The following is a 26,671-nucleotide window of genomic DNA, read 5'->3' as shown; positions in this document are numbered from 1 at the left end:
TAGGTTTTGTTTGAATAACCGTAAAATATGCGATAAAATCTACCGCTTTTATGAAGGTTTACATGTATTGTGAAATAGACATCGCGTACGCGCGTAACTGGGGTCTCGAAATATTGTAAAATTGAAAATAGCTCAATAAATCCCTTTCAGTAGTTGTATAATATTTAACGTTTGCACAAGTTGTTAACTTATTAGTTACGTCTTTTAATAACAAATAATTATTATGGCTTCGTATAAAATGGTGACAGACATTCACAGACTCCTACAATCGTGACTATAAATTTGCCAATCGCTTTTGGATTTGGTCGTTTAACGTATTTTGTTTATAACTTGTTTATAAAGGGAACTATATCCTGTCAGCTATATTAGTAAGAAGTATTTTAAGTTTAGTAGAGCCCTAACAATGCCGCCAGAAAATGTGTAGAGGTTCGAAGAGGTCGTAGGTCTGCGTGGTTCCCCGGTAGTACAGTTTTACACATCTGCACCGTATTTATTGTTATGTATTCGGACTGTTGTGATTTATCTTGGCTCATTTATATTTGCAAGATGTACTTTAAGTTCTTTCTAGAAGGAAAAGATCTTAAATTATCCGTGAGGATGTCCATCGGTACAGTGTTGTATTATTAAAATAATAATGTGTTTCTTCGTATCGCGGATGACATTTGTGATTTGTCTAGTTTAGCTAGAGGCTGCTAAGCTTTACTTCGAGAAAGATGTAACCTTGTTTTAAAGAGAGCCCATGCTCATGACAAATCATCTTTCTTATTATTGGGCGAGTAGAATCTAAATATTCCATCGCGAGAAAGAATTGTTTTTGACTCTCTGGGTACATTCGATCGTTTATCACACATCACAAACAGCACAATAATGACAGTTCGAGACAGTGATTGCAGCTACCGGGCATTCTAATATTATTTGTATAAATGAGCATAGAAATAATCATGTACACACGTAAATACAACTCAAAGGACTTTATTAAGTAAGTTCCTCCAGATATATACCTAACTTGTAATATTTCGAGACATTTTGGGATGTCAGTTTCAAAATAAACCTTGCCGCTTGCGCTTGCGAAAGCAGAGGTTTATCGGTAAACTTGATCACATATTTCGCGGTTATTCAAACAGAAACTTACACTTTTCGAGACTCAACAATGTCCATATTCATTCCTGATAAAATACTGGCGAAAAAGCGTTGATTTCTCTTCACAATCGTATTTTTGAACGTCAAAACGACTTTTCGCCATATATCTTCTTCTAGCGACTTGCAATGTTTGCCCCCTAGCGATCCCAGAATCCTCTACGCAAAACACAGGATCCGATTAGTGGCAAATCATTCATTGGGTCGACAGGCACTCCGGAAATCAGTGTACAGCCTTGTTTTTATTTTAGCAGTGGACACCTAAATAACGATAACTCGCCGAAAACGCGTTGTATCGACCTGAGAATCTGGCAGAAAATAAAGAATGAAACAACGAATCAGAGTAAGTCAACTTTGTTCACAAAATATACATTTTTTTTTTTACTTTTAAAGCAAAACCGTTGTTTCCCATACAAACCCTTATAAATCGAATCTTTGTAACACAACACCGCTCGTAAGCAAGAGTCACGTCCAAAGGATCTGATAGAGAGCTTGGGCCGCCTGTGTTTACTTACGATATTTAGTGATTTTTGTTAGTAAATTAACAGTTTCTTATTGACATTCGTTCGGCGGATGCGGCTAAGTTAAGTCAATGTTAAACCATATATTGGCTTGCAAATTTGGTAAAAATTCTAATTAGTAAATCATCGTTGTCATGAACTTTGAAAGTGTCTGAAAATATTCAGCTTTTAAAAGCTAATGCGGGGCACTAAAACATACAAAAATTAATTTGAAAGGAAAATACACATGTTAAAACATAAAAATAAGTCAAAAAATGATAATAGCGGTGAATTGATTTTAGAGCTTTAAAACAGAGTTTAATTTAACAATTCGCTCTCTGTATGTGACAACTGTGAACGTCGGCAAAAAGAGCACAGAGTATCAACGTGTTTTCTAAGCATGAAAAGAGGATGTTATCTAAATTCACTCAAAGCAAACTCACTACACGAATGGTAATTGTTTACAATTTGCTGTATATTTTTAGCCCTATGTTAGTTCATATACGATTCGAACATTTAAATTAACTTGTTTTTTTTTTTTAAGGGAATCATCAAATTTAGCTTCTTGGCCTGATAAACGTTACATGTGATCGTATCCCTAGTCATAAACGAGGCCTCAATTGTTATTCCATTCGATTAAAAAAAGTAATAAGAAAAAAATCCATTCAGTGAGAACAAAATAAACGGTGTTCATACGTATCCGCAAAAAACCTAAACTTTTAAAGACCAGAATGTCATACGTAACTTACCCATTTGGAGAAGTGATGAGAGGTTGCATTCTTTTTAAAGTTTTGCGAACTGTTGAACATGTCAGCAAGCAACAGCTCACACCAAAACATTTCTCCGTCGTCAGGGGAAGACGCCATATTAAGAGAATGACACGATAAGCATTTCAAGCATTTCATGGCACAGTCGGCAAATTCACGAACTCTAGTTTCCGAATGCTTCGATTCAGCAAGATAGCGAGACTTGTGCTTCACAAAATTGACAAATCGAATTGACGAATGGGCCTCGTAATGCATCTCTCTCGCTTCACCGATGACGATGCATAAACAACAGATTAGAAAATTTAGAAGAGGAACCATGTCTGATTGCCTTTGTACAGTTATTCAAAAAACAATTCACGTTCTTATCCGATAATTCAGTGTTGATTTCAAAATGGTGCACCGCATATAAGGATTTATGTGCAGTCATGCATCAGTTATTACTTTTGTCAATGCATAATTTATGTTGTTGATAGAACGAGTAGCTTCTGCATATTAATTTATATAAACTTTGAAACATATATGGCATTTTATTCCTAGCGACGTTTTCGCCATTTTTAAGTCACTTCATAAAAAGAATCGATTGATGTTTTTTTTAAATATAATTTACTAGAGGGAAAAGGGCTTGGTTTTAACCTTTCAGTGGGTCATATATATATATCGATATATAATCTAAAAGCATTTCTTTTGACGTGAATTATTAATTTGCCGCCTTTGGTTGAAGTTATTATATATGAAATTCAGAGATGCTCTAGACTTTACATAAATTGACTTCTTCTCCTTTGAGGAGGTCTAGCGGTGCTTGTTTAATTCTTTGTTTTAGTTGTGGTTGTTATCAATGTAATGGTTGAATACTTATATAGAGCACGCAGTAAACGATAAGGCCTACTCCAGGACCTAAAGTCGCAAAGTCAACTAAAGTCGCTTTACTGATTGTTGCGGACAGATGTTTCCACAACAACGTTTCCTAATTTAGCCAGGCCTTTAAATTATGGAAATATATAAAGGATTCCACACTCGAAGTCGAGCGCGCTAACGCTAAGGCCACCGCGCCTCCCGAGCTAAGAAAAGCCGCCATTTTCTTAATGTGCGCGCACTAATCACGCGTACAATTATGCGCAGTACGGGACGCCCAATGCAATACATGTACTGAGGAATGACCATCACGATCACTGTGAACTGCAAAGCATCGCTCTTGATGAAAAGAAATGTCCAAGTTTGTTTTAGAGTTGCTTTGAAGTGCAGTTTTTAGTAAAACGGAATTCTTCGAATAAGCGCCGCATCGGGACTGCGGCGCTTATTCGGGGGCGGCGCTTATTGACTTTTTAGACTCAAATGCGGCGCTTATTCTAGGGCGGCGCTTATTCGGGGGGCGGCGCTTATTCGAGTAAATACGGTGAACTCTTAAAAATTCTTAAACTCTTAAATTTTCGGACTGTTGATACCATCGGAACTGGTTGTATAAGTGGTGTTTGGATTTTGGGAATTTTACTGCTTTGAATTGTTGCTTTTTTAAATAGTCAATGTAAATGTTGTCACTATCAATATTATATCTCAAAAATATTACGCGCACTTTGAATGGTCGGTCGTACAATATGGCTCGCCAAATTTGAGAGTGACTCGCGCGCTTGATTTAAATGTAATTAATACAAATCTCATCAACTTTAATTTATCGGTTCGTACTCATGTTTTGCATTTGATTTATGACCCAAGCGCATCAAAAATCTTGGTTACGGATCCTTGAGAACAAGGACCATAAACAGAACGAACGAGGAAAAAACAAGTTCGTTCTATATCTTACGGACCGACAACTAGATTTATAAGAGGTATGTAAATTCCATCTGAATGAAGTGAACGTGGATGCATATATGTTTATCAGTCTTGAGCGCTATTTTTTTCAGGCGGCGAAGCTCTCAACTCTATTAGAGGGCTTGTGAGAGTTCAAAGAGAGCAACTTTGGCGCGCCGTTTCGCATTTACGGGGAAGCTTGTTGAAATCATCTTTTTGACTCTACTTTTACTTATCGCATTTGAAAAGAATCTCCGCATTTGAAAAGAATCTTATCGCATTTGAAAACAATCTCCACCAAAGTACAGTTTAGATAGCAGGCCAACTTTTCCAGGGTAAATTGGAATTTTTGTGCGAAAAAAAATTGTTAGGAATATCAGTTGGTTACTTTTCCCGTACTCATTATACCTAATCGTACCTTTTTGGTACGCTTCGGCGGCATATCAGGCGAGTTTGGTCGAGCCATGGTTCGTATTTTGGCGAGACGCAGTCGAGCCAAAATACTCATGGTGAGACCAAACGAGCCTGATATGCCGCCGAAGCGTACCAAAAAGGTACTATTAGGTATTTACCGTACCCAAATTCAGCCAAAAATCCGGTGATATTATTCGATCTGTTGAAGCCATGCTTGCCAGACACGTAGTACAACATGTGTTGACCTGCTTGTATTGATACTTTTTTGGTCTTCAACACTTTTATCAAGTCCTCTTCTTACATTTTTTTACTCGTTTGTTTGGAGTTTCATTCCCTAAATTTTCAAAATCCAAATTTAGCGAAAAATTTGGAAACTCCGACTCCATTGTTTCAGTGCGAATGTTTCAGTACTCGTCGGCAAACATCGCGCAATTGGCGAGCGCGCTCAAGTTTAGTTTTGGCGGGAAAGTTTTTCTCATTTTACGACCGGTAAACACCAGCTAATTAAAAATACTAGTTTCTGTTTTATTGGTAAAACCTCTTTTCAATTCATCGTACAGAAACACTACTTTAATTCAAAGTGACCGTGATATGGTGGCATATCAGGTCAGTGACTTGATATCGTAGGATATCAGGACAGTAGATCGCGCTTCTGATCATCCTCGGAGACCCAGGGGCAGTTAGTGGGGCAAGGGAAACGCGAAAAAGCGGGTAAAAAATAGTGCGAAACTGCCAGTTACATAAATCAGCATATAAAAGTTCTATTGACTGAAAGTGCCCCTGGGGAAAGATTCTTACCAGACCAGTTCAAAAAGCTCTCTGAATACTGCCTCGTGATTGGGCAGAAAAATCTTTTGTTTTCCCTTTGTATTATTCTGCCCAATCGGCGAACAGCTTGACTGTGGTCCTTTTGTTGTGTTCTCATGCAAACGAAGTATGTACACAAAGCCAGTTCGCTCGCTATATCTGTCTTGCTTTTTAGCGGAGAATTTGCTCGTGAAGGAAAAGTTTCGGCTAGTGCCTCCCCTGGTCGAAAACGTCGAAAGTTTGACGGCCATGCCCGCGGAGAAACGGCGGATTCTTCAGATTGTGGTCGATCGCAGGAATCGTAACACTTGAATGCTGCTTGCGAGCTATTAAAGTTTGTGTGCGATATGCAGCTTGTTGCACTGCTATAAAAATGGATGTTTTTCAGATCTTTTACGGAAAGATTGATGACAGTTTGAGGCGAAACGTTTCCAAACAAGAGTATATTTTTCACGAACAAACCAGGCAGATGTGTCAAGCGGCCGATCGCGACTAGCTACGCGTGCAAAGCGTGCAGCAGCGATTCTAGCACTGGCTTTTGTGTACAAAAGGACCGAAGTCAAGCTGGTCGTCGATTGGGCAGAATAATACAAAGGGAAAACAAAAGATTTTTCTGCCCAATCACGAGGCAGTATTCAGAGAGCTTTTTGAACTGGTCTGGTAAGAATCTTTCCCCAGGGGCACTTTCAGTCAATAGAACTTTTATATGCTGATTTATGTAACTGGCAGTTTCGCGCTATTTTTTACCCGCTTTTTCGCGTTTCTCTTGCCCCACAAACTGCCCCTGGGTCTCCGAGGATGGCTTCTGATTGGCTACTTGCGAATTTGGGTACGGTAATAAATGAAAACGGCCAGTTTGAAAGTAGTTTTTTTTTTACCCCAGCAACATCAAGAAAGGCCTTAAATAATAAATCTTATCTCAAAAGTGGCAAGATTTTATGTAATTAAGGGAAACCCACCGTGTTCAGTCATTTTATCGCCTTATTCTTCAACATATAGCTCTTTGAAAAACTGAAGCTTTATAAATTTAGCGCCCGGCGAGAGCTACATACGCAAATGTCCCAGATGTGTCGCAGCATTCTGGGCGATGGCAAGGCTAAAAACCCTTCTGAGCCGCAATATTGAATTTTCCACGAGAGTCCAAGATAGTTTAATTTCGCCTTCGCGCTACGCGACTTTTGTTAAATTTCATTTACCCTCATTCTGGCTCGTTTGGCTCGAATAAAAGTCAATGAGAGTTCGACTTTGTTTATATATATAACAACACATGCCAACTCTTGACAAACGCACTGCAAAAACTTAAAACAGATAAGTGACATTGGGTCCGAAAGGGCGAAAAAATTGCTTATTCTAACTAATTATGCTGGCTGAATTAACTCTTATCATTTTAAGACAACGAAAACACATTTTGGAGACAACGGCGGCTTTGTTCACTATTCCTGGATGCCATTCAGATGAAGACTGTTCCTATCTAAACAATGAATTTACTTACTTTATATAAATTACATGTTTTTCCGCACTGAATTGTCACCTTCGGGATTAAGAAATAAATCGCAAAGCAGGCCGAAAGGTGAACAAAATTGTGTAAATTTCTTTATCGCGTTTTACCCCAAGTATAGTGCGGTACGGTATGTAATCCCGTGGGACTTTCGTGCCGAAATTGATTTTTTCGCTGTTTTGCACTAATTTTGGGCCGAATAATAAGAATCCGATGGGGTTCAAATTTTTCGACCGCGTCTTCCCATGTTTCTGGCTACTTGAGGTTTTAATTTATGCTAATTAGATGCTAATTATATTCAGGAATAAGTTTTGCGAATATCTTTGCTCTGATTTAAGATTAACGTACCAAACGTTATAAGAAGCTTGCTTTTGACAACTTAAGTCTGTTGACTGAAATTGGTTACCATGGCAACCAGCGATGACGTCAGGATTAACTACCTGCTATTTTGGCGGCGGCCATCTTGGATCCGCCATCTTGGATTTTCGAACTTTCATTTTCAAAAGCAAAACATAGCCTTTTTTGATTAACTTTAACTAACTAACGATTTCCATTACGAGTGATGTCCAAATAAGGGCAGAACTTCCTTTATTTTTCTTCCTTTTATTGAGCACATGTACTTTTTTAGTCGCATGTACTTTGTTAGTACCATAGTATTCTACTCGTCTTTCTCCTGTTATGTCTAATACTAATGTAACTAGAGTCCCGTTAAGTTGACTTAAGTTTATGCACTAAGAACAGCATCATCCTCTTCCTCATCATCAACCTGCGTGTCACCTTTGAATGAATTTGAAACGTTTTTTTCAAAACATTAACAACTTGAAGAGGAGTGCATGGAAGCCTGTTCTTGAAACAACTGCAGCTGCTTTTTTTAAGCTCCACAACAGTTTAGAGTGCAGGGAGAGACAGGCACATAACAGGAACGTATGCTCCTTGGTGTTTGCTAAAGCAATTCTCTTTAAGGGGTGGAATATCCGGGCAGCTGGTGGTAAAGGATATGTCGCGCATGGCCTCGACGTTTGCGCGGATGATGTAAGGGAGTAAAGAAGCACGCATTGGAGGCAGCATCTTAGCTTCCAAGTTCCTGGATCGAAAGAGTTCCCATCGAAGTTCAGCAAAAGTGGTAGGTCCCGCTTTGCAGTACACTTGGCAGACAATTTCCTTTAGGTATTTAACTTGAGTAGGCAGTTCTCCGTTGGCTAACTGGTTGAATAGCGAGTGGCAGACCGACTGAGAGAGGTGTTTGCACGGTGTGTTTCAATCCCTTGTTTGCCTTAGGTTGATCTTTGACTTGACTTCTTGTGTTTTGGACATCAAACTGACCTGCTAAGTTAACAATTTTGTTGACTTCTTTATCACGCATTCCCGAAACATCGAGTGCGTGCGAGCCAAACGGCAAATGTGTGAGAAAAAACTGGAGTAAGGACGGATTCGGAAAATCTTCAAAGCTTGCAGTGAATGACCAATTCCGGTGCAACATAATTTCGCGCCGCAACACCAATGTCATAGTTTCTAAACCCTCAATGGTATCCCTACATGCTATCCATTTGAGCTGACTATACAACAACTATACAACTTTGTTGGGCTCATTTTAACGCAGCGACTTACAAACTGCAGTTTTGGAAGCTGCTCACCTAAAAGTTGTTTTAATCACTTTTAGTAATTTCCTGTTCCGCTTATTTCCATCGACTATCTGTTTAATATCGCCACGTAGATGTCATTTATTTCAGCCATATTCAAGCTGGAGCAATCGTCCGCTAGCGTGTTTTGAACTGCCAGAACTAATTCTACATCGCACGCCGAACGAACAACTTATTTTAAAGAACCACATTCACAATCAGCGCCGAAGGTGCGCTGAGCGTAACGCAAACAGCTCCTGTGGTTATCGATTAAGTGCTGAGGCGTTTTCTGCATATTCCCTGCGTATTTTACTTTTTTCTAATAGCGTTGTTCCCACTTGATATGAAAAAAAAAATGCGGTAAATCTTTTACAGTTTCACCGGGCTGCGACTCAGGGAGTGTTCTTGCCCTTTAAGGCCGCGAAGAGGTTGATGACTTAGAAGGACGACCAGGGCCTCGCCGGATAGAGGATGAGGAGTTGTCTGTCTAGGCCCGCTTTGCAACTCTTAGTCTCTCCATCATACCCTTGTTATCGACCGGTTTGCGGCACTCACCGGTCTGTAAGTGACTTGATGTCAGTCTGTCCCAAGGTACTTGTACAGATGCTCAATCATTAAAGCGTTGCTTGTTAGAGTCTTATTCAATGCAAAACGCTCATTGCAGATAATACACACCAAATGAGACATGACTTCATCGCTACTACTTGACTCTTATTTAACAAAACAACAACGACAAATTTAAATAAATAATTTGTGTTTTGTGTCTATACGCTTAGATGTGCAGCTCGAGCTGACGAGTTTCTTTTAAATTAAGGACTCGAAGTTGCGAAAATAAGCCTAAAGTTTTGAGTTTTACAGCTTTGTTTTTTGGGTGTGAAAGTGTGCTAATAAATGACAGATTTTTGATCTCCAAAGAATACCCCTAAATATTTCCTGATTGGCGTACAATAACGCTTCTCAAATTTATCTTACTTTATTGTTAAAGCTTTACTTTCAGCGTTCCCTTCTGATAAAACTTAAAATACGCTTACCTTGATCGGTCACTCTCCTTCTTTTATGTAAGAAAAGAGAAACCCAGGACAGAACGAATAGGAACGAAACATCATTGTGCTTTTCTACCTGACGAACCGAACTTTAATTGACTTAAATAGGTTTTCTACCCACAAGAAGAACAACTTTGGAAGAAGACAAATAGCGTTTGCGTTGTTACTATGGACTAACAAAAGTCAATGTTATTTTTGTAGAAAACTGTAAAACAGGAGAATAAAGAACGTTTTGCACTTAACTGGGCATTGTTTGTACTGGAAATAATTCTTTAGTTAAAGTTTATTTAAAATGCTTTGTTTTGCTACAGAAAAGTGAGAGTTTAAAAATCCAAGATGGCGGATCCAAGATGGCCGCCGCCAAAATAGCAGGTAGTTAATTCTGACGTCATCACCGGTTGCCATGGAAACCAATTAAAGGCAAATGACTCAACTAATCAAAAGCAAGCTTCGTATAACATTTGGTACGTTTATCTTAAATCAGAGCAAAGATATTCGCAAAACTTATTCCTGCATATAATTAGCATCTCATTAGCATAAATTAAATCCTCAAGTAGCCAGAAACATGGGAAGACGCGGTCGAAAAATTTGAACCCCATCGGATTCTTATTATTCGGCCCAAAATTAGTGCAAAACAGCGGAAAAATCAATTTCGGCATTAAAGTCCCACGGGAGCGATTTTTCGGACATACCGGACCGCACTAGTAGCTCAAATGTTGTTTTCATTTTCTTTTTTAATTCAAATTGCTTCAAATGTTTTGTCTACATGGAATCACGGTGATCAAAACATTGCTGTGATTACTGCGACAAAACCACACACAAATTCTGTCTTTTGGAAGCCAATACATTTTGGCACTGTAATTTCGTTTTAGTGAAAGAAAAGTGTACAGTCATGTAATGATATTCACGGATGACTTATAATATATCCTCTTGTCGAAGTCTAATTGACATCAGTTCAATGAGCCTTGCGTGACAGCGCCTCTCTGTTTGATTTGACAAATAAAAAAACAAAAACACTAGACTTGTTTGTCAATTGTCCTCAGACGAGTAGATCGGTAGCTTATGAATAATTATATCTCTTGTCTAGAGGTTCTTTATAATTATGAGGGATAAAGATCTGACTTCGTTTCTTCTTACCTTTGAAGTGACAGTAATTAACCGCTTCCCTAGCTACCAAGACAAATAACAAATAACTGAGCTAAAGTTAGCCAGCACAATAACCCTTCCAATGCTTTTTTAATATATCTAAATAATAGTGACGATTTATTTTTTTATGGTAATTATAAAGGTGTAGGGAACGCGAAAAATTTCTCGCCGATAGTTACTCAATGTATTGTTCATCAGGTTATCTGAGTCATCATTCAGAGAAAGGCTTTGATATCGATTGCACCATTTCAGCTTTATTCTTGCTGTAACGACAAGGTAGATACTTTTTTCCTTCAATAAGCACGAATTAACCGACCGCGCATTTCAGTCCGCTATGAAATTTTCCACATCGCGCGTCGACCTGCGTTTCGTAGCTGCGTTTGCAGTGTTGTTTGCCTTTCAAAACATCCATTGCCTTGAAGTTTTGCGTCCAGGAGGAGAACAAAACTCCATCGACGATGATGAAGTCGCTAAGAAACATCCCATTCCACTGCGAGAGAGAAAATCAGTGAAAAATAATGCGACCCCAAACATTCCGGATATTCTTGAACGATTGCAAGCCATGGAGAAAAAGTACGTATGTGATCTTATAAGTAATGGGAACAGGTGAACTGTTCTTTTCAAAACCGATTAGCGAAGAATGCTCTTATGTGAAAACTCGCTTTTTTCATCTATGGAAACCTCAACGATGGGAATGAAAATAGTTCGCCTAGATATACAGAAACACTTGCACTGAAATTGATAAATACTTAGCCACTTAATCGTCCTTAAGCGGTCTACGACGCATAATGCAGAAGGAGTCGTAAAAAAGTGTTAGCGTAGACTTAAAACTCGACAAATATCTCGCTTTTTCAGTTTTAAAACTTTACATTTAACTGTACAAATGAATCAAACCATATTTATAAAAATTGTCTGTGGATTACTAAAGGTAATTTAATAATTTAAAGTTTCTTAGCAATTGTTTAAGCACTAAAACCAAATCTCTTTTTGTCGCAGCCAAAGCGAAAGTGTAAACTTAATGGAAGAGAGATTGCAAAAGCTGGAAGAAAGGTATGAAAAACATTTTAACAACTATACCTTATTCTACAAGTACACGTTGTCCATTGAATCAATTTTGAGTTGTTTGCAACTAAGGAATTGTACAAGAAAAAGAAGTAATGTTTTAGTGATTGAAAAGTTGCTATACTTTTTTCTAAAACACACGCAGTTCCCAAAGTCTTTGCATGAAGAAGCTATAGTTTGTTTAGTCGAACATGCTGTACTCACAGTGCAGATACTGTCTAAGTGAAGAAGATACTTTGTGCACTTGCTGTAGTTTGTGTGGTTCTTGATAGCTTGTACAGTTACCATAGTGATTGACAGTTCCTGTAATTTGTGTACTTAATGTAGTTTATGCAGTTGCTGTAGTTGCTGTAGTTTGTGTAGTTGCTGTAGTTGCTGTAGTTTGTGTAGTTGCTGTAGTTGCTGTAGTTTGTGTAGTTGCTGTAGTTAGTTACTGTAGTTTGTGTAGTAGCTGATGTTTATGTAGTTGCTGTAGTTTATGTAGTTGCTGTAGTTTATGTTGTTGCTGTAGCTTGTGTAGTTGCTGTAGTTTGTGTAGTTGCTGTAGTTTATATAGTTGCTGTAGTTTGTGTAGGTGCTGTACTAGTTTATGTAGTTGCTGTAGTTTATGTAGTTGCTGTAGTTTGTGTAGTTACTGTAGTTTATGTAGTTCCTGTAGTTTGTGTAGTTGCTGTAGTTTGTGTAGTTGTTGTAGTTTGTGTAGTTGCTGTAGTTTGTGTAGTTGCTGTAGTTTGTGTAGTTGCTGTAGTTTTTGTAGTTGCTGTAGTTTGTGTAGTTGCTGTAGTTTGTGTAGTGTCTGTAGTTTGTGTAGTTGCTGTAGTTTTTGTAGTTGCTGAAGTTTGTGTAGTTGCTGTAGTTTTTGTAGTTGCTGTAGTTTGTGTAGTTGCTGTAGTTTGTGCAGTTACTGTAGTTTGTGTAGTTGCTGAAGTTTGTGTAGTTGCTGTAGTTTGTGTAGTTGCTGTAGTTTGTGTAGTTGCTGTAGTTTTTGTAGTTGCTTTAGTTTATGTAGTTACTGTAGTTTGTAAAGTTGCTGTAGTTTGTGTAGTTGCTGTAGTTTGTGTAGTTGCTTTAGTTTATGTAGTTACTGTAGTTTGTGTAGTTGCTGTAGTTTATGTAGTTGCTGTAGTTTGTGTAGTTGCTGTAGTTTGTGTAGTTACTGTAGTTTGTGTAGTTGCTTTAGTTTATGTAGTTACTGTAGTTTGTGTAGTTGCTGTAGTTTGTGTAGTTGTTGTAGTTTGTGTAGTTGCTGTAGTTTGTGTAGTTGCTGTAGTTTGTGTAGTTGCTGTAGTTTTTGTAGTTGCTGTAGTTTGTGTAGTTGCTGTAGTTTGTGTAGTTGCTGAAGTTTGTGTAGTTGCTGTAGTTTTTGTAGTTGCTGTAGTTTGTGTAGTTGCTGTAGTTTGTGTAGTTGCTGTAGTTTGTGTAGTTGCTGTAGTTTGTGTAGTTGCTGTAGTTTGTGTAGTTGCTGAAGTTTGTGTAGTTGCTGTAGTTTTTGTAGTTGCTGTAGTTTGTGTAGTTGCTGTAGTTTGTGTAGTTGCTGTAGTTTGTGTAGTTGCTGTAGTTTGTGTAGTTGCTGTAGTTTGTGTAGTTGCTGAAGTTTGTGTAGTTGCTGTAGTTTTTGTAGTTGCTGTAGTTTGTGTAGTTGCTGTAGTTTGTGTAGTTGCTGTAGTTTGTGTAGTTGCTGTAGTTTTTGTAGTTGCTGTAGTTTGTGTAGTTGCTGTAGTTTGTGTAGTTGCTGAAGTTTGTGTAGTTGCTGTAGTTTTTGTAGTTGCTGTAGTTTGTGTAGTTGCTGTAGTTTGTGTAGTTGCTGTAGTTTGTGTAGTTGCTGTAGTTTTTGTAGTTGCTGTAGTTTGTGTAGTTGCTGTAGTTTGTGTAGTTGCTGTAGTTTTTGTTGTTGCTGTAGTTTGTGTAGTTGCTGTAGTTTGTGCAGTTACTGTAGTTTGTGTAGTTGCTGAAGTTTGTGTAGTTGCTGTAGTTTGTGTAGTTGCTGTAGTTTGTGTAGTTGCTGTAGTTTTTGTAGTTGCTGTAGTTTGTGTAGTTGCTGTAGTTTGTGCAGTTACTGTAGTTTGTGTAGTTGCTGTAGTTTTTGTAGTTGCTGTAGTTTGTGTAGTTGCTGTAGTTTGTGTAGTTGCTGTAGTTTTTGTAGTTGCTGTAGTTTTTGTAGTTGCTGTAGTTTGTGTAGTTGCTGTAGTTTGTGTAGTTGCTGTAGTTTGTGCAGTTACTGTAGTTTGTGTAGTTGCTGTAGTTTTTGTAGTTGCTGTAGTTTTTGTAGTTGCTGTAGTTTTTGTAGTTGCTGTAGTTTGTGTAGTTGCTGTAGTTTGTGTAGTTGCTGTAGTTTGTGTAGTTGCTGTAGTTTGTGTAGTTGCTGTAGTTTGTGTAGTTACTGTAGTTTGTGTAGTTGCTGTAGTTTGTGCAGTTACTGTAGTTTGTGCAGTTACTGTAGTTTGTGTAGTTGCTGTAGTTTTTGTAGTTGCTGTAGTTTGTGTAGTTGCTGTAGTTTGTGTAGTTGCTGTAGTTTGTGTAGTTGCTGTAGTTTGTGTAGTTGCTGTAGTTTGTGTAGTTGCTGTAGTTTGTGCAGTTACTGTAGTTTGTGTAGTTGCTGTAGTTTTTGTAGTTGCTGTAGTTTGTGTAGTTGCTGTAGTTTGTGTAGTTGCTGTAGTTTGTGTAGTTGCTGTAGTTTGTGTAGTTGCTGTAGTTTGTGTAGTTGCTGTAGTTTGTGTAGTTGCTGTAGTTTGTGTAGTTACTGTAGTTTGTGTAGTTGCTGTAGTTTGTGCAGTTACTGTAGTTTGTGTAGTTGCTGTAGTTTGTGTAGTTGCTGTAGTTTGTGTAGTTGCTGTAGTTTGTGCAGTTACTGTAGTTTGTGTAGTTGCTGTAGTTTTTGTAGTTGCTGTAGTTTGTGTAGTTGCTGTAGTTTGTGCAGTTACTGTAGTTTGTGTAGTTGCTGTAGTTTGTGTAGTTGCTGTAGTTTGTGCAGTTGCTGTAGTTTGTGTAGTTGCTGTAGTTTTTGTAGTTGCTGTAGTTTGTGTAGTTGCTGTAGTTTGTGTAGTTGCTGTAGTTTGTGTAGTTACTGTAGTTTGTGTAGTTGCTGTAGTTTTTGTAGTTGCTGTAGTTTGTGTAGTTGCTGTAGTTTGTGTAGTTGCTGTAGTTTGTGTAGTTGCTGTAGTTTTTGTAGTTGCTGTAGTTTGTGTAGTTGCTGTAGTTTGTGTAGTTGCTGTAGTTTGTGTAGTTGCTGTAGTTTTTGTAGTTGCTGTAGTTTGTGCAGTTGCTGTAGTTTGTGTAGTTGCTGTAGTTTTTGTAGTTGCTGTAGTTTGTGTAGTTGCTGTAGTTTGTGTAGTTGCTGTAGTTTTTGTAGTTGCTGTAGTTTGTGCAGTTACTGTAGTTTGTGTAGTTGCTGAAGTTTGTGTAGTTGCTGTAGTTTGTGTAGTTGCTGTAGTTTGTGTAGTTGCTGTAGTTTTTGTAGTTGCTGTAGTTTGTGTAGTTGCTGTAGTTTGTGTAGTTGCTGTAGTTTGTGTAGTTGCTGTAGTTTGTGTAGTTGCTGTAGTTTGTGTAGTTGCTGAAGTTTGTGTAGTTGCTGTAGTTTTTGTAGTTGCTGTAGTTTGTGTAGTTGCTGTAGTTTGTGTAGTTGCTGTAGTTTGTGTAGTTGCTGTAGTTTTTGTAGTTGCTGTAGTTTGTGTAGTTGCTGTAGTTTGTGTAGTTGCTGAAGTTTGTGTAGTTGCTGTAGTTTTTGTAGTTGCTGTAGTTTGTGTAGTTGCTGTAGTTTGTGTAGTTGCTGTAGTTTGTGTAGTTGCTGTAGTTTTTGTAGTTGCTGTAGTTTGTGTAGTTGCTGTAGTTTGTGTAGTTGCTGAAGTTTGTGTAGTTGCTGTAGTTTTTGTAGTTGCTGTAGTTTGTGTAGTTGCTGTAGTTTGTGCAGTTACTGTAGTTTGTGTAGTTGCTGAAGTTTGTGTAGTTGCTGTAGTTTGTGTAGTTGCTGTAGTTTGTGTAGTTGCTGTAGTTTTTGTAGTTGCTTTAGTTTATGTAGTTACTGTAGTTTTTGTAGTTGTTGTAGTTTGTGTAGTTACTGTAGTTTTTGTTGTTGCTGTAGTTTGTGTAGTTGCTTTAGTTTATGTATTTATGTAGTTACTGTAGTTTTTGTAGTTGTTGTAGTTTGTGTAGTTACTGTAGTTAATGTAGTTGCTGTAGTTTGTGTAGTTGCTGTAGTTTGTGTAGTTACTGTAGTTTGTGTAGTTGCTGTAGTTTGTGTAGTTACTGTAGTTTGTGTAGTTGCTTTAGTTTATGTAGTTACTGTAGTTTTTGTAGTTGCTGTAGTTTATGTAGTTGCTTTAGTTTATGTAGTTACTGTAGTTTTTGTAGTTACTGTAGTTTGTAAAGTTGCTGTAGTTTGTGTAGTTGCTGTAGTTTGTGTAGTTGCTATAGTTTATGTAGTTACTGTAGTTTGTAAAGTTGCTGTAGTTTGTGTAGTTGCTGTAGTTTATGTAGTTGCTGTAGTTTATGTAGTTACTGTAGTTTGTAAAGTTGCTGTAGTTTGTGTAGTTGCTGTAGTTTGTGTAGTTGCTTTAGTTTATGTAGTTACTGTAGTTTGTAAAGTTGCTGTAGTTTGTGTAGTTGCTGTAGTTTATGTAGTTGCTTTAGTTTATGTAGTTACTGTAGTTTTTGTAGTTGCTGTAGTTTATGTAGTTGCTGTAGTTTGTGTAGTTGCTTTAGGTTATGTAGTTTCTGTAGTTTGTAAAGTTGCTGTAGTTTGTGTAGTTGCTGTAGTTTGTGTAGTTGCTTTAGTTTATGTAGTTACTGTAGTTTGTGTAGTTGCTGTAGTTTATGTAGTTGCTGTAGTTTGTGTAGTTGCTGTAGTTTGTGTAGTTACTGTAGTTTGTGTAGTTGCTTTAGTTTATGTAGTTACTGTAGTTTGTGTAGTTGCTGTAGTTTGTGTAGTTGTTGTAGTTTGTGTAGTTGCTGTAGTTTGTGTAGTTGCTGTAGTTTGTGTAGTTGCTGTAGTTTGTGTAGTTGCTGTAGTTTGTGTAGTTACTGTAGTTTGTGTAGTTGCTTTAGTTTGTGTAGTTACTGTAGTTTGTGTAGTTGCTGTAGTTTGTAAAGTTGCTGTAGTTTGTGTAGTTGCTGTAGTTTGTGTAGTTACTGTAGTTTGTGTAGTTGTTGTTGTTTGTGTAGTTGCTGTAGTTTGTAAAGTTGCTGTAGTTTGTGTAGTTGCTGTAGTTTCTGTAGTTGCTGTAGTTGCTGTAGTTTATGTAGATTGTGTAGTTGCTGTAGTTTGTGTAGTTGCTGTAGTTTGTGTAGTTGCTGTAGTTTGTGTAGTTACTGTAGTTTATGTAGTTGCTGTAGTTTGTGTAGTTGCTGTAGTTTATGTAGTTCCTGTAGTTTGTGTAGTTGCTGTAGTTTGTGTAGTTGCTGTAGTTTGTGTAGTTACTGTAGTTTATGTAGTTGCTGTAGTTTGTGTAGTTGCTGTAGTTTATGTAGTTGCTGTAGTTTGTGCAGTTACTGTAGTTTGTGTAGTTGCTGTAGTTTGTGTAGTTGCTGTAGTTTGTGTAGTTGCTGTAGTTTGTGTAGTTGCTGTAGTTTGTGTAGTTACTGTAGTTTGTGTAGTTGCTGTAGTTTGTGTAGTTGCTGTAGTTTGTGTAGTTGCTGTAGTTTGTGTAGTTGCTGTAGTTTGTGTAGTTGCTGTAGTTTGTGTAGTTACTGTAGTTTATGTAGTTACTGCAGTTTGTGTAGTTGCTGTAGTTTGTGTTTGTTGCTGTAGTTTGTGTAGTTGCTGTAGTTTGTGTAGTTGCTGTAGTTTGTGTAGTTGCTGTAGTTTGTGTAGTGGCTGTAGTTTGTGCAGTTGCTGTAGTTTGTGTAGTTGCTGTAGTTTGTGTAGTTACTGCAGTTTGTGTAGTTGCTGTAGTTTGTGTTTGTTGCTGTAGTTTGTGTAGTTGCTGTAGTTTGTGTAGTTGCTGTAGTTTGTGTAGTTGCTGTAGTTTGTGTAGTTACTGTAGTTTATGTAGTTACTGTAGTTTGTGCAGTTACTGTAGTTAGTTACTGTAGTTAATGTAGTTGCTGTAGTTAGTTACTGTAGTGTGTGTAGTTGTTGTAGTTTGTGTAGTTGCTGTAGTTTGTGTAGTTACTGTAGTTTGTGTAGTTGCTGTAGTTTGTGTAGTTACTGTAGTTAGTTACTGTAGTTAATGTAGTTGCTGTAGTTAGTTACTGTAGTTTGTGTAGTTGCTGTAGTGTGTGTAGTTGTTGTAGTTTGTGTAGTTGCTGTAGTTTGTGTAGTTACTGTAGGTTGTGTAGCAAAAACCGTAATAGAAGAAAACACAAGAGTTAAGGAGGGCCCTCGACGAAACTGCGAATTGAGCTCCCTAGAAGAGTTTTCACAATAATCCCCACCCACCCAACCCTCTTTGGTTCTCTTTTAGCTTAGTATCTGTTGGTGTAGTTGCTGTAGTTTATGTAGTTGCTGTAGTTTGTGTAGTTACTGTAGTTTGTGTAGTTGCTGTAGTTTGTGTAGTTACTGTAGTTTGTGTAGTTAATGTAGTTTGTGTAGTTGTTCTAGTTTGTGTAGTTGCTGTAGTTTGTGTAGTTGCTGTAGTTTGTGTAGTTACTGTAGTTTATGTAGTTGCTGTAGTTTGTGTAGTTGCTGTAGTCTGTGTAGTTGCTGTAGTTTGTGTAGTTGCTGTAGTTTGTGTAGTTGCTGTAGTCTGTGTAGTTGCTGTAGTTTGTGTAGTTGCTGTAGTTTGTGTAGTTACTGTAGTTTATGTAGTTGCTGTAGTTTGTGTAGTTGCTGTAGTCTGTGTAGTTGCTGTAGTTTGTGTAGTTGCTGTAGTTTGTGTAGTTGCTGTAGTTTATGTAGTTGCTGTAGTTTGTGTAGTTGCTGTAGTTTGTGTAGTTGCTGTAGTCTGTGTAGTTGCTGTAGTTTGTGTAGTTGCTGTAGTTTGTGTAGTTGCTGTAGTTTGTGTAGTTGCTGTAGTTTGTGTAGTTGCTGTAGTTTGTGTAGTTACTGTAGTTTATGTAGTTACTGCAGTTTGTGTAGTTGCTGTAGTTTGTGTTTGTTGCTGTAGTTTGTGTAGTTGCTGTAGTTTGTGTAGTTGCTGTAGTTTGTGTAGTTGCTGTAGTTTGTGTAGTTGCTGTAGTTTGTGTAGTTGCTGTAGTTTGTGTAGTTGCTGTAGTTTGTGTAGTTACTGCAGTTTGTGTAGTTGCTGTAGTTTGTGTTTGTTGCTGTAGTTTGTGTAGTTGCTGTAGTTTGTGTAGTTGCTGTAGTTTGTGTAGTTGCTGTAGTTTGTGTAGTTACTGTAGTTTATGTAGTTACTGTAGTTTGTGAAGTTACTGTAGTTAGTTACTGTAGTTAATGTAGTTGCTGTAGTTAGTTACTGTAGTTTGTGTAGTTGCTGTAGTGTGTGTAGTTGTTGTAGTTTGTGTAGTTGCTGTAGTTTGTGTAGTTACTGTAGTTTGTGTAGTTGCTGTAGTTTGTGTAGTTACTGTAGTTAGTTACTGTAGTTAATGTAGTTGCTGTAGTTAGTTACTGTAGTTTGTGTAGTTGCTGTAGTGTGTGTAGTTGTTTTAGTTTGTGTAGTTGCTGTAGTTTGTGTAGTTGCTGTAGGTTGTGTAGCAAAAACCGTAATAGAAGAAAACACAAGAGTTAAGGAGGGCCCTCGACGAAACTGCGAATTGAGCTCCCTAGAAGAGTTTTCACAATAATCCCCACCCACCCAACCCTCTTTGGTTCTCTTTTAGCTTAGTATCTGTTGGTGTAGTTGCTGTAGTTTATGTAGTTGCTGTAGTTTGTGTAGTTACTGTAGTTTGTGTAGTTGCTGTAGTTTGTGTAGTTACTGTAGTTTGTGTAGTTAATGTAGTTTGTGTAGTTGTTCTAGTTTGTGTAGTTGCTGTAGTTTGTGTAGTTGCTGTAGTTTGTGTAGTTACTGTAGTTTATGTAGTTGCTGTAGTTTGTGTAGTTGCTGTAGTCTGTGTAGTTGCTGTAGTTTGTGTAGTTGCTGTAGTTTGTGTAGTTGCTGTAGTCTGTGTAGTTGCTGTAGTTTGTGTAGTTGCTGTAGTTTGTGTAGTTACTGTAGTTTATGTAGTTGCTGTAGTTTGTGTAGTTGCTGTAGTCTGTGTAGTTGCTGTAGTTTGTGTAGTTGCTGTAGTTTGTGTAGTTGCTGTAGTTTATGTAGTTGCTGTAGTTTGTGTAGTTGCTGTAGTTTGTGTAGTTGCTGTAGTCTGTGTAGTTGCTGTAGTTTGTGTAGTTGCTGTAGTTTGTGTAGTTGCTGTAGTCTGTGTAGTTGCTGTAGTTTGTGTAGTTGCTGTAGTTTGTGTAGTTACTGTAGTTTGTGTAGTTGCTGTAGTTTGTGCAGTTACTGTAGTTTATGTAGTTGCTGTAGTTTGTGTAGTTGCTGTAGTTTGTGTAGTTACTGTAGTTAGTTACTGTAGTTAATGTAGTTGCTGTAGTTTGTGTAGTTGCTGTAGTCTGTGTAGTTGCTGTAGTCTGTGTAGTTGCTGTAGTTTGCGTAGTTGATGTAGTTTGTGTAGTTGCTGTAGTTTGTGTAGTTACTGTAGTTAGTTACTGTAGTTTATGTAGTTCCTGTAGTTTGTGTAGTTGCTGTAGTTTGTGTAGTTGCTGTAGTTTGTGTAGTTGCTGTAGTTTGTGTAGTTGCTGTAGTTTGCGTAGTTGCTGTAGTTTGTGTAGTTGCTGTAGTTTGTGTAGTTACTGTAGTTAGTTACTGTAGTTTATGTAGTTCCTGTAGTTTGTGTAGTCTGTGTAGTTCCTGTAGTTTGTGTAGTTGCTGTAGTTTGTGTAGTTACTGTAGTTAGTTACTGTAGTTTATGTAGTTCCTGTAGTTTATGTAGTCTGTGTAGTTCCTGTAGTTTGTGTAGTTGCTGTAGTTTGTGTAGTTACTCTAGTTAATGTAGTTGCTGTAGTTTGTGTAGTTGCTGTAGTTTATGTAGTTCCTGTAGTTTATGTAGTCTGTGTAGTTCCTGTAGTTTGTGTAGTTGCTGTAGTTTGTGTAGTTACTCTAGTTAATGTAGTTACTGTAGTTTGTGTAGTTGCTGTAGTTTGTGTAGTTACTGTAGTTAGTTACTCTAGTTAATGTAGTTGCTGTAGTTTGTATAGTTGCTGTAGTTTGTGTAGTTTCTGTAGTTTGTGTAGTTGTTGTAGTTTGTGTAGTTGCTGTAGTTTGTGTAGTTACTGTAGTTTGTGTAGCAAAAACCGTAATAGAAGAAAACACAAGAGTTAAGGAGGGCCCTCGACGAAACTGCGAATTTTACGAAATCTGCGAAAATTGTAAAATTTACGAAAATCGCGAAATGTCGCAAAAACCGCAAGAGAAGAAATCACAAGTGTCAAGTAGGGCCCTCGACGAAACTGCGAATTTTACGAAATCTGAGAAAATTACGAAAATCGGGATAATTCGCAAAAACCGCAAAGAAGGAAACATAAGTGTCAAGGAAGGCCCTCTACAATCCGTGTACAGTATGTTTATTGGACATCCTTAAAATCCACAATAAACACGGAAAGTAGATTTGCATAAGTAAGAAAGCTTAGAATGCAAATAAGTGTTCTGAAAAAAAGATTTTCTATCATAATACGCCTGTTGATGGTTTATTATTGTTAACTGAAAATAGTGTCATGATATAGCGACTGGATAAATTTTGTCATGAAAGGCAATAATATCATTCCGACTGGCAAAATTTGGTTGATGTGTGTTGCAGTTGGGCACTGTTGGTGAATGCTTATTTTCGAATGCCGTCTTTAGAACTTTAATCGTTGATATTGTTCTAGATTGGTTCTCTTTATATGCATCTCAGTAAAAAATATAAACTTTATCCTATTGCTGTTTAAATTTGGTAGGCTCAAAGTTTTAGATATACTCACGGAGGCTGTGACTGATCGTATAAAAATAAATTGAACTTACCGTTCTGTTTAAGACGTCGTTCGTCACACAACTGTAGATTCGACGCAAAAGATGCATTAGCCTTGCAGTAAAATGTAGGTTTCGCCGGTTTACTTAACTTGCCGTCCATGGCGAAATAATATCGTAAAAGCTCATCTTATAAATCAGCAAACACCGGGCGTTTTCCATTTGCAAAAATTTTCCGAGAATTTCCGTTGGAAATTTCCGATCGAGAAGAGCCCGTTCCATTTAGACATTAATCTCATTCGTTCTCAGGCTCCTCTCTGTTGCCCCCTCGAATTTCAATTAGTTAAAGAAAAATCAGAATATAACATCCATTATAAGTGACAATTTTCACCTAAAGTTGTACAAGCATGCTGTAATAATTCATCTGCGTGAATCGTGCTAAACCCACATTCAGGACACATAAATGTCATGGACGCCATGTTGTTAATTTCGTGGGCAAAAACCGCGCCAAGGAGCATGGCACTAGTGGAGCGAGGCAAATGTACCGGATTCTCCGACCATTTCGGTAAAAACGGTAAAAGAGGAATACCTCTGAAGGTATTCCTATTTTTCCGAAAAACATTCCAGTGGAAAGGTCAGTTCCATTTGATTCTTCACCGGACCAACCGGTTTTTTCGTGCAAATGGAAAACGCCCACCATGTTTGTATTTGAGGTGCAAGGCGTCATTTGTCGGGTAGAGAAGGAGTGGTACCAAATCGTTCCAGTCCCAACTCGGAGACACGAGATCGGTGATATTTTCTGACTCCTGGGACATATAATGATAATTATGCAATTGACAATTTCAGGTGGCCAAAGCCAAAAATCTTTGCTGGAAGCAAAAGGGAAACTGTTTTTAGCTAAGTTTAATGAAAAGAACGATATATAAAGCGCGAAGTATTGGCGTTTAGCAGAGGTTCGTTCAATTAAATAGCCATTCTGTGGTTCACACACTGCTCTTTTGCTGCTCTTGAGTCGCGCTCTGGTCAGTTATAATTGGACCGTAAAATTTTCCTGTAGCACTAATAGAACGAGGTAAACATAATGGGCTGGTTTATACTTTTAGAATACGAGGATAAAAGCTGTATTTTCTCCACAGCCGTTTAAGAACGAGGTATATGCCTAAGTTAGTTGTCTTCGCGGGGTTTGTAAAGATTACCTGCAAAATCAGCGCCTCGCGCTCCTAGAAAGTTTAGTCGCCTGGCGTAATAAGGAAGTAATTTCCCTGCAAGCGCTTATAAAACGAGGTATACGTGGATGTATCGGTTGGCCACACGGGACTTGTAAAGCACATGCTTTTATACAACAATTAGGAATAGAGCGCGTAATTTCCCACAAGCGCTTATAGAACGAGGTATACACACTGTATACATGGATGTATTGTTTGGCCACAAGGGACTTGTAAAGTTTAGCGACACGTTAAAGAGCGAGGAAACATATCTTACGTTTCCTTTCGTAACACACGCTTTCCATCTAGACCATCTACGCGGTCGCATGCGTATTTGTAAAGCGCAGCAACTAAAAATCGTTAAATTTGTAAACTCCCCAATTTTTGCAAATTTTGTAAAATCCGCAGTGCCGCTTTGCTGGTGTCTTGTTTTTAACATGACAAAGGGCGAAACTTTTTGTAAAATCCGCAAAGCGCGGTAACGAAAAATCGTGAAAATCGTTCAATTCAGGTAAAATCCGCAATTTCGCAAGTTTTGTAAAATCCACAGCGCCGCTTTGCTGATGGGAAACTTTTAGTAAAATCCGCAAAGCGCGGTAACGAAAAATCGTAAAATTTGTAAAAACCGTAATTGCGTGCATTTCTGGACATAAGTGACCCACTGAGAGTGATGTTTAATGGCGATTCAACATTTTTTCTCCCTCGAAAGTGTGTTTGTTATTTCTTTAACTATCATTTTTCTATGGTTATATTTCCTCATAGAATTGAAGCACTGCTGAAACCCAAATCTAGTGATTCCTGGTTCTTGGCCTACTTTACTTACTTTCTAGGTGCGTATAGTGAACGTAACAATTTTCTGAAAGAATTTTATGTTAGTATGACTCTAGCGGAGCGGGACGGCTGTACACAGGCTAGTATGACTCATGAGATCCACCCTTGTTACGTTTTATCTGGTTTCAGGACGAGAAGGCCGAAATAGCGGTCAGGGATTAACGGGTCCACCTGGAGCACCTGGGATACCCGGTACACCTGGCACACCCGGACAGACCGGGCCAAAAGGTAAGTTTTTCAGTAGCTATCAACTCAAGCTAACTATATAGCCACATTTAAGACCAGTTTAATAATAATTAGCAAAGCTCGAAAAAAAAGAAACTAGTGCAAATTTGTTCACAATATTATTCGAAAGAAACATCTTCGTTGAGTAACAGTTAGCTCATCATTTAAATACTCCTATTCACTTAAATCTTAAAAGCTACGGTTACTTTAAATTTGATAAAACCGGCATGATGGGCAACTAGGCACACAAGCAGACTTTGCATTTACTTTACCAGCAAAATGAATAACATGGCGGCTTGAAGATGTGAATTTTATTTTCTCGCGTTAAAACAATATTTATTCATTACCACTCGAAAATGAAATTCAAATCTTCGCGCCGCATTGTTATATCCTCCATTTATTGCAGGAGAGTCTGGGAAGCCTGGTCTTAAGGGAGATCGAGGAGCTGAAGGGAGGACTAGTGCACAGGGAACTAAAGGTGAAAAAGGACAAGACGGGAAGTCTGGGGTGCAGTATGTTCGCTGGGGAAGAACCACATGTCCTAGTGGTGCTGAAATTGTTTATAAAGGTAGGAATGGGTTACCGTATATTGTAGATCGGTGTATATGTTTCTGCAGTGGATAATTTAAGTGAAAACAGGCTTTTTGGTCTACATATCAGGCAAAATTGGCGGCGAACATTACGTTCACAGCCTTTACGAAACAAATTACATTTTTTTTCAAAATTATGTAAAGAAGGATAGCAGTAGCATAAGGTTTGAAAAATTTTTGGCACTAAATTTGAAGTCACTTATACTCATTACAACTATGTTGTAATAAGTTGTTCAAAACAACTATATTGCAACTTGTTACAACTGTGTTGTTGTCTTTACCTATGTTAAAGATAAATTTACGTGATTGACGGTTGAATGTTCAGATGAAGCTATGTCTGATCATATATAGAGTGTTTTAAAATTAAGACTGCGTTTTTGATTTATTAGGTATAATCGGTGGTGAGCATTACACTCATCCTGGCGGTGGAGTTAATTATCTGTGTCTTCCAAATAACCCAAAGTATGACAAGTACAAAGACGGATGGCAGGACTCGGGATACATTTATGGCACTGAGTATGAAGTCAGTACTTTCAACCCATTTAAGAAAAATCTCAATAACCATGAGGCACCGTGTGCTCTTTGCTTTGTCAAGTTACGTGGTTCAATGCTTATGATGCCCGCACGGAATGACTGTCCATCTGGCTGGACCGAGGAGTATCATGGGTACCTGATGACTGGATACTACAATCACAAGAAGGGATATGACTTCATCTGTGTTGACGAAGACGCAGAGTACGTCCCCGGAAGCCAGGCCGACAAGAATGGTGCGTTACTGTACCCCGTGCAAGGACAGTGTGGTGCACTTCCGTGCAACCCATACGTCGCCGGGAGAGAGTTCACGTGCGCTGTTTGTACCAAGTGACGAGAAGATTGTCACTACAGGGGCTACCAAAAGGCCACAAAGAGAAAAGCACAAAACAGTGATTTCATAGACTCTCTTGATTTAACGTAATGTGAAACTAAACAGAAACTAGACATTTAAGACCATGATGTAAACCATGCAAAAGTTCGCAACTTTTAGAGCCGATCTAGCGATATACATGGATGTAGCGTTTAAAAAAACTACAATAAACATAATTATAGTAAAATCACTCAAACAGCTATATTTTTTCCTTCACTGCCAATTTTGTCTCCAGAGCCTTTGTTTCAGTAAATTAACGCCAACAGTTGCAGTTGATACCTCCGCGCTATTAAGGGCCCAAGCTATATTGCAACTACATAGCATGCAACTTAATGAGAGTGGCGTACTGAATTTTGTTGCCAGTACCTTATTACATGAAATTTTCGCGACACGTTAATTTCGCGAATTTCGCGATTAAAAAAAAATCGCGAAATTAAAGTGACGCGAAAAATAAGTGTCGCGAACATAACATGACGCGAAAATTAAGTGACTCACATAATGTCAATTATCAAGAAAGAACGTTAAGTACCACTGAAGACAGGAATTTTCAATGTTAATGGATTTTGTGGTCAATTGACTCAAGAACAATAATTCACGTACAAGCATGAACTTCTTGTGGGCATTGTGAGAACAGCTCTGTTGTTACTGTTGATATTTAGCCTCGCAGATGTGTTTTTGTTAATTTTAACGTTATTGCTCATTTGATAAAGTCGTTTTATTTTATTCAAGGACATGTCAAATAATTTTGCTAAGGGAATGTACATTCTGTCTTACTCTAAAACGCGAAATTAAAGTGATTCAAAATACAAAAATTTTTTCAAAATCGCGAAATTTAAGTGACGCGAAATACGCGCACTCCAAAATCGCGAAATTAACATGTCGCGAAAATATCATGTAATAAGGTAGCTTTTTCTTAATTCAAACCCTTCTTAAGTTTGCGATCAACTAGCCCGTACTGACCAAGTGCTTTAAAGCAAGAACTGCCCAGCTGCCTCGCGCTATTTAGGAAAACCATAGACCCAATGGATGAGGAAACCTTTAAGAAAGACATGTTCAGTTGTTTGCTTTTATTAAACCCTTTCTAAATCTTTCAGCGGAGGGGTGACGAAATCGCTTTTAGGTAAATAGCCGTATACATCAAATTTTTATTTCGAGTAAGCTCGAGCAATATTATACATATCATAGAAACATAAAAACGTTAGGCTAACCCTCGTTCAATTTTTGGCATTATGACGTTGATGCACTTAAGCAAAAATAAATATTACAGTTAAATGTGTGGGGGGGAGCTAGAGGGGGGTTCATGAT

The 26,671-nt window shown here is 38.1% G+C and overlaps 2 protein-coding genes across 5 annotated transcripts in view; one reads left to right on the top strand and one right to left on the bottom strand.

Moving 5' to 3' along the window:
* Window positions 1-26,671, bottom strand: part of LOC144649269 (brevican core protein-like) — a 43,725-nt gene that overhangs the window by 5,108 nt on the left and 11,946 nt on the right. The window contains exon 1 of one of the 3 annotated variants that reach the window (XM_078508742.1): window positions 2,387-2,825. The exons of the other annotated variants lie outside the window; for them this stretch is intronic. Within the exon in view, the coding sequence (XP_078364868.1) occupies window positions 2,387-2,722 (336 nt within the window). The 5' untranslated portion in view covers window positions 2,723-2,825. Of the gene's footprint in view, window positions 1-2,386; window positions 2,826-26,671 lie in introns of those variants that run through there. 3 annotated transcript variants of the gene reach the window in all.
* Window positions 10,943-25,542, top strand: LOC144649268 (uncharacterized). Of its 2 annotated transcripts, none has more exons than XM_078508738.1 (6): window positions 10,943-11,289; window positions 11,713-11,766; window positions 23,579-23,646; window positions 23,786-23,875; window positions 24,279-24,440; window positions 24,852-25,542. In XM_078508738.1, the coding sequence occupies exons 1-6, from the start codon at window positions 11,051-11,053 to the stop codon at window positions 25,325-25,327; spliced, it is 1,089 nt and encodes a 362-aa protein (XP_078364864.1). In that variant the 5' UTR covers window positions 10,943-11,050; the 3' UTR covers window positions 25,328-25,542. The 2 variants fall into 2 exon arrangements, with proteins under 2 accessions (XP_078364864.1, XP_078364863.1); XM_078508737.1 differs by having other exon boundaries at window positions 23,777-23,875.

This window comes from Oculina patagonica, chromosome 4 (genome assembly GCF_052425735.1).
Source record: "Oculina patagonica isolate OP01 chromosome 4, crgOcupat, whole genome shotgun sequence".
NCBI classification, from domain to species: domain Eukaryota; kingdom Metazoa; phylum Cnidaria; class Anthozoa; order Scleractinia; family Oculinidae; genus Oculina; species Oculina patagonica.
Note: the sequence above shows the minus strand (reverse complement) of the source record. Positions and strands in the feature narration are given on the sequence as shown.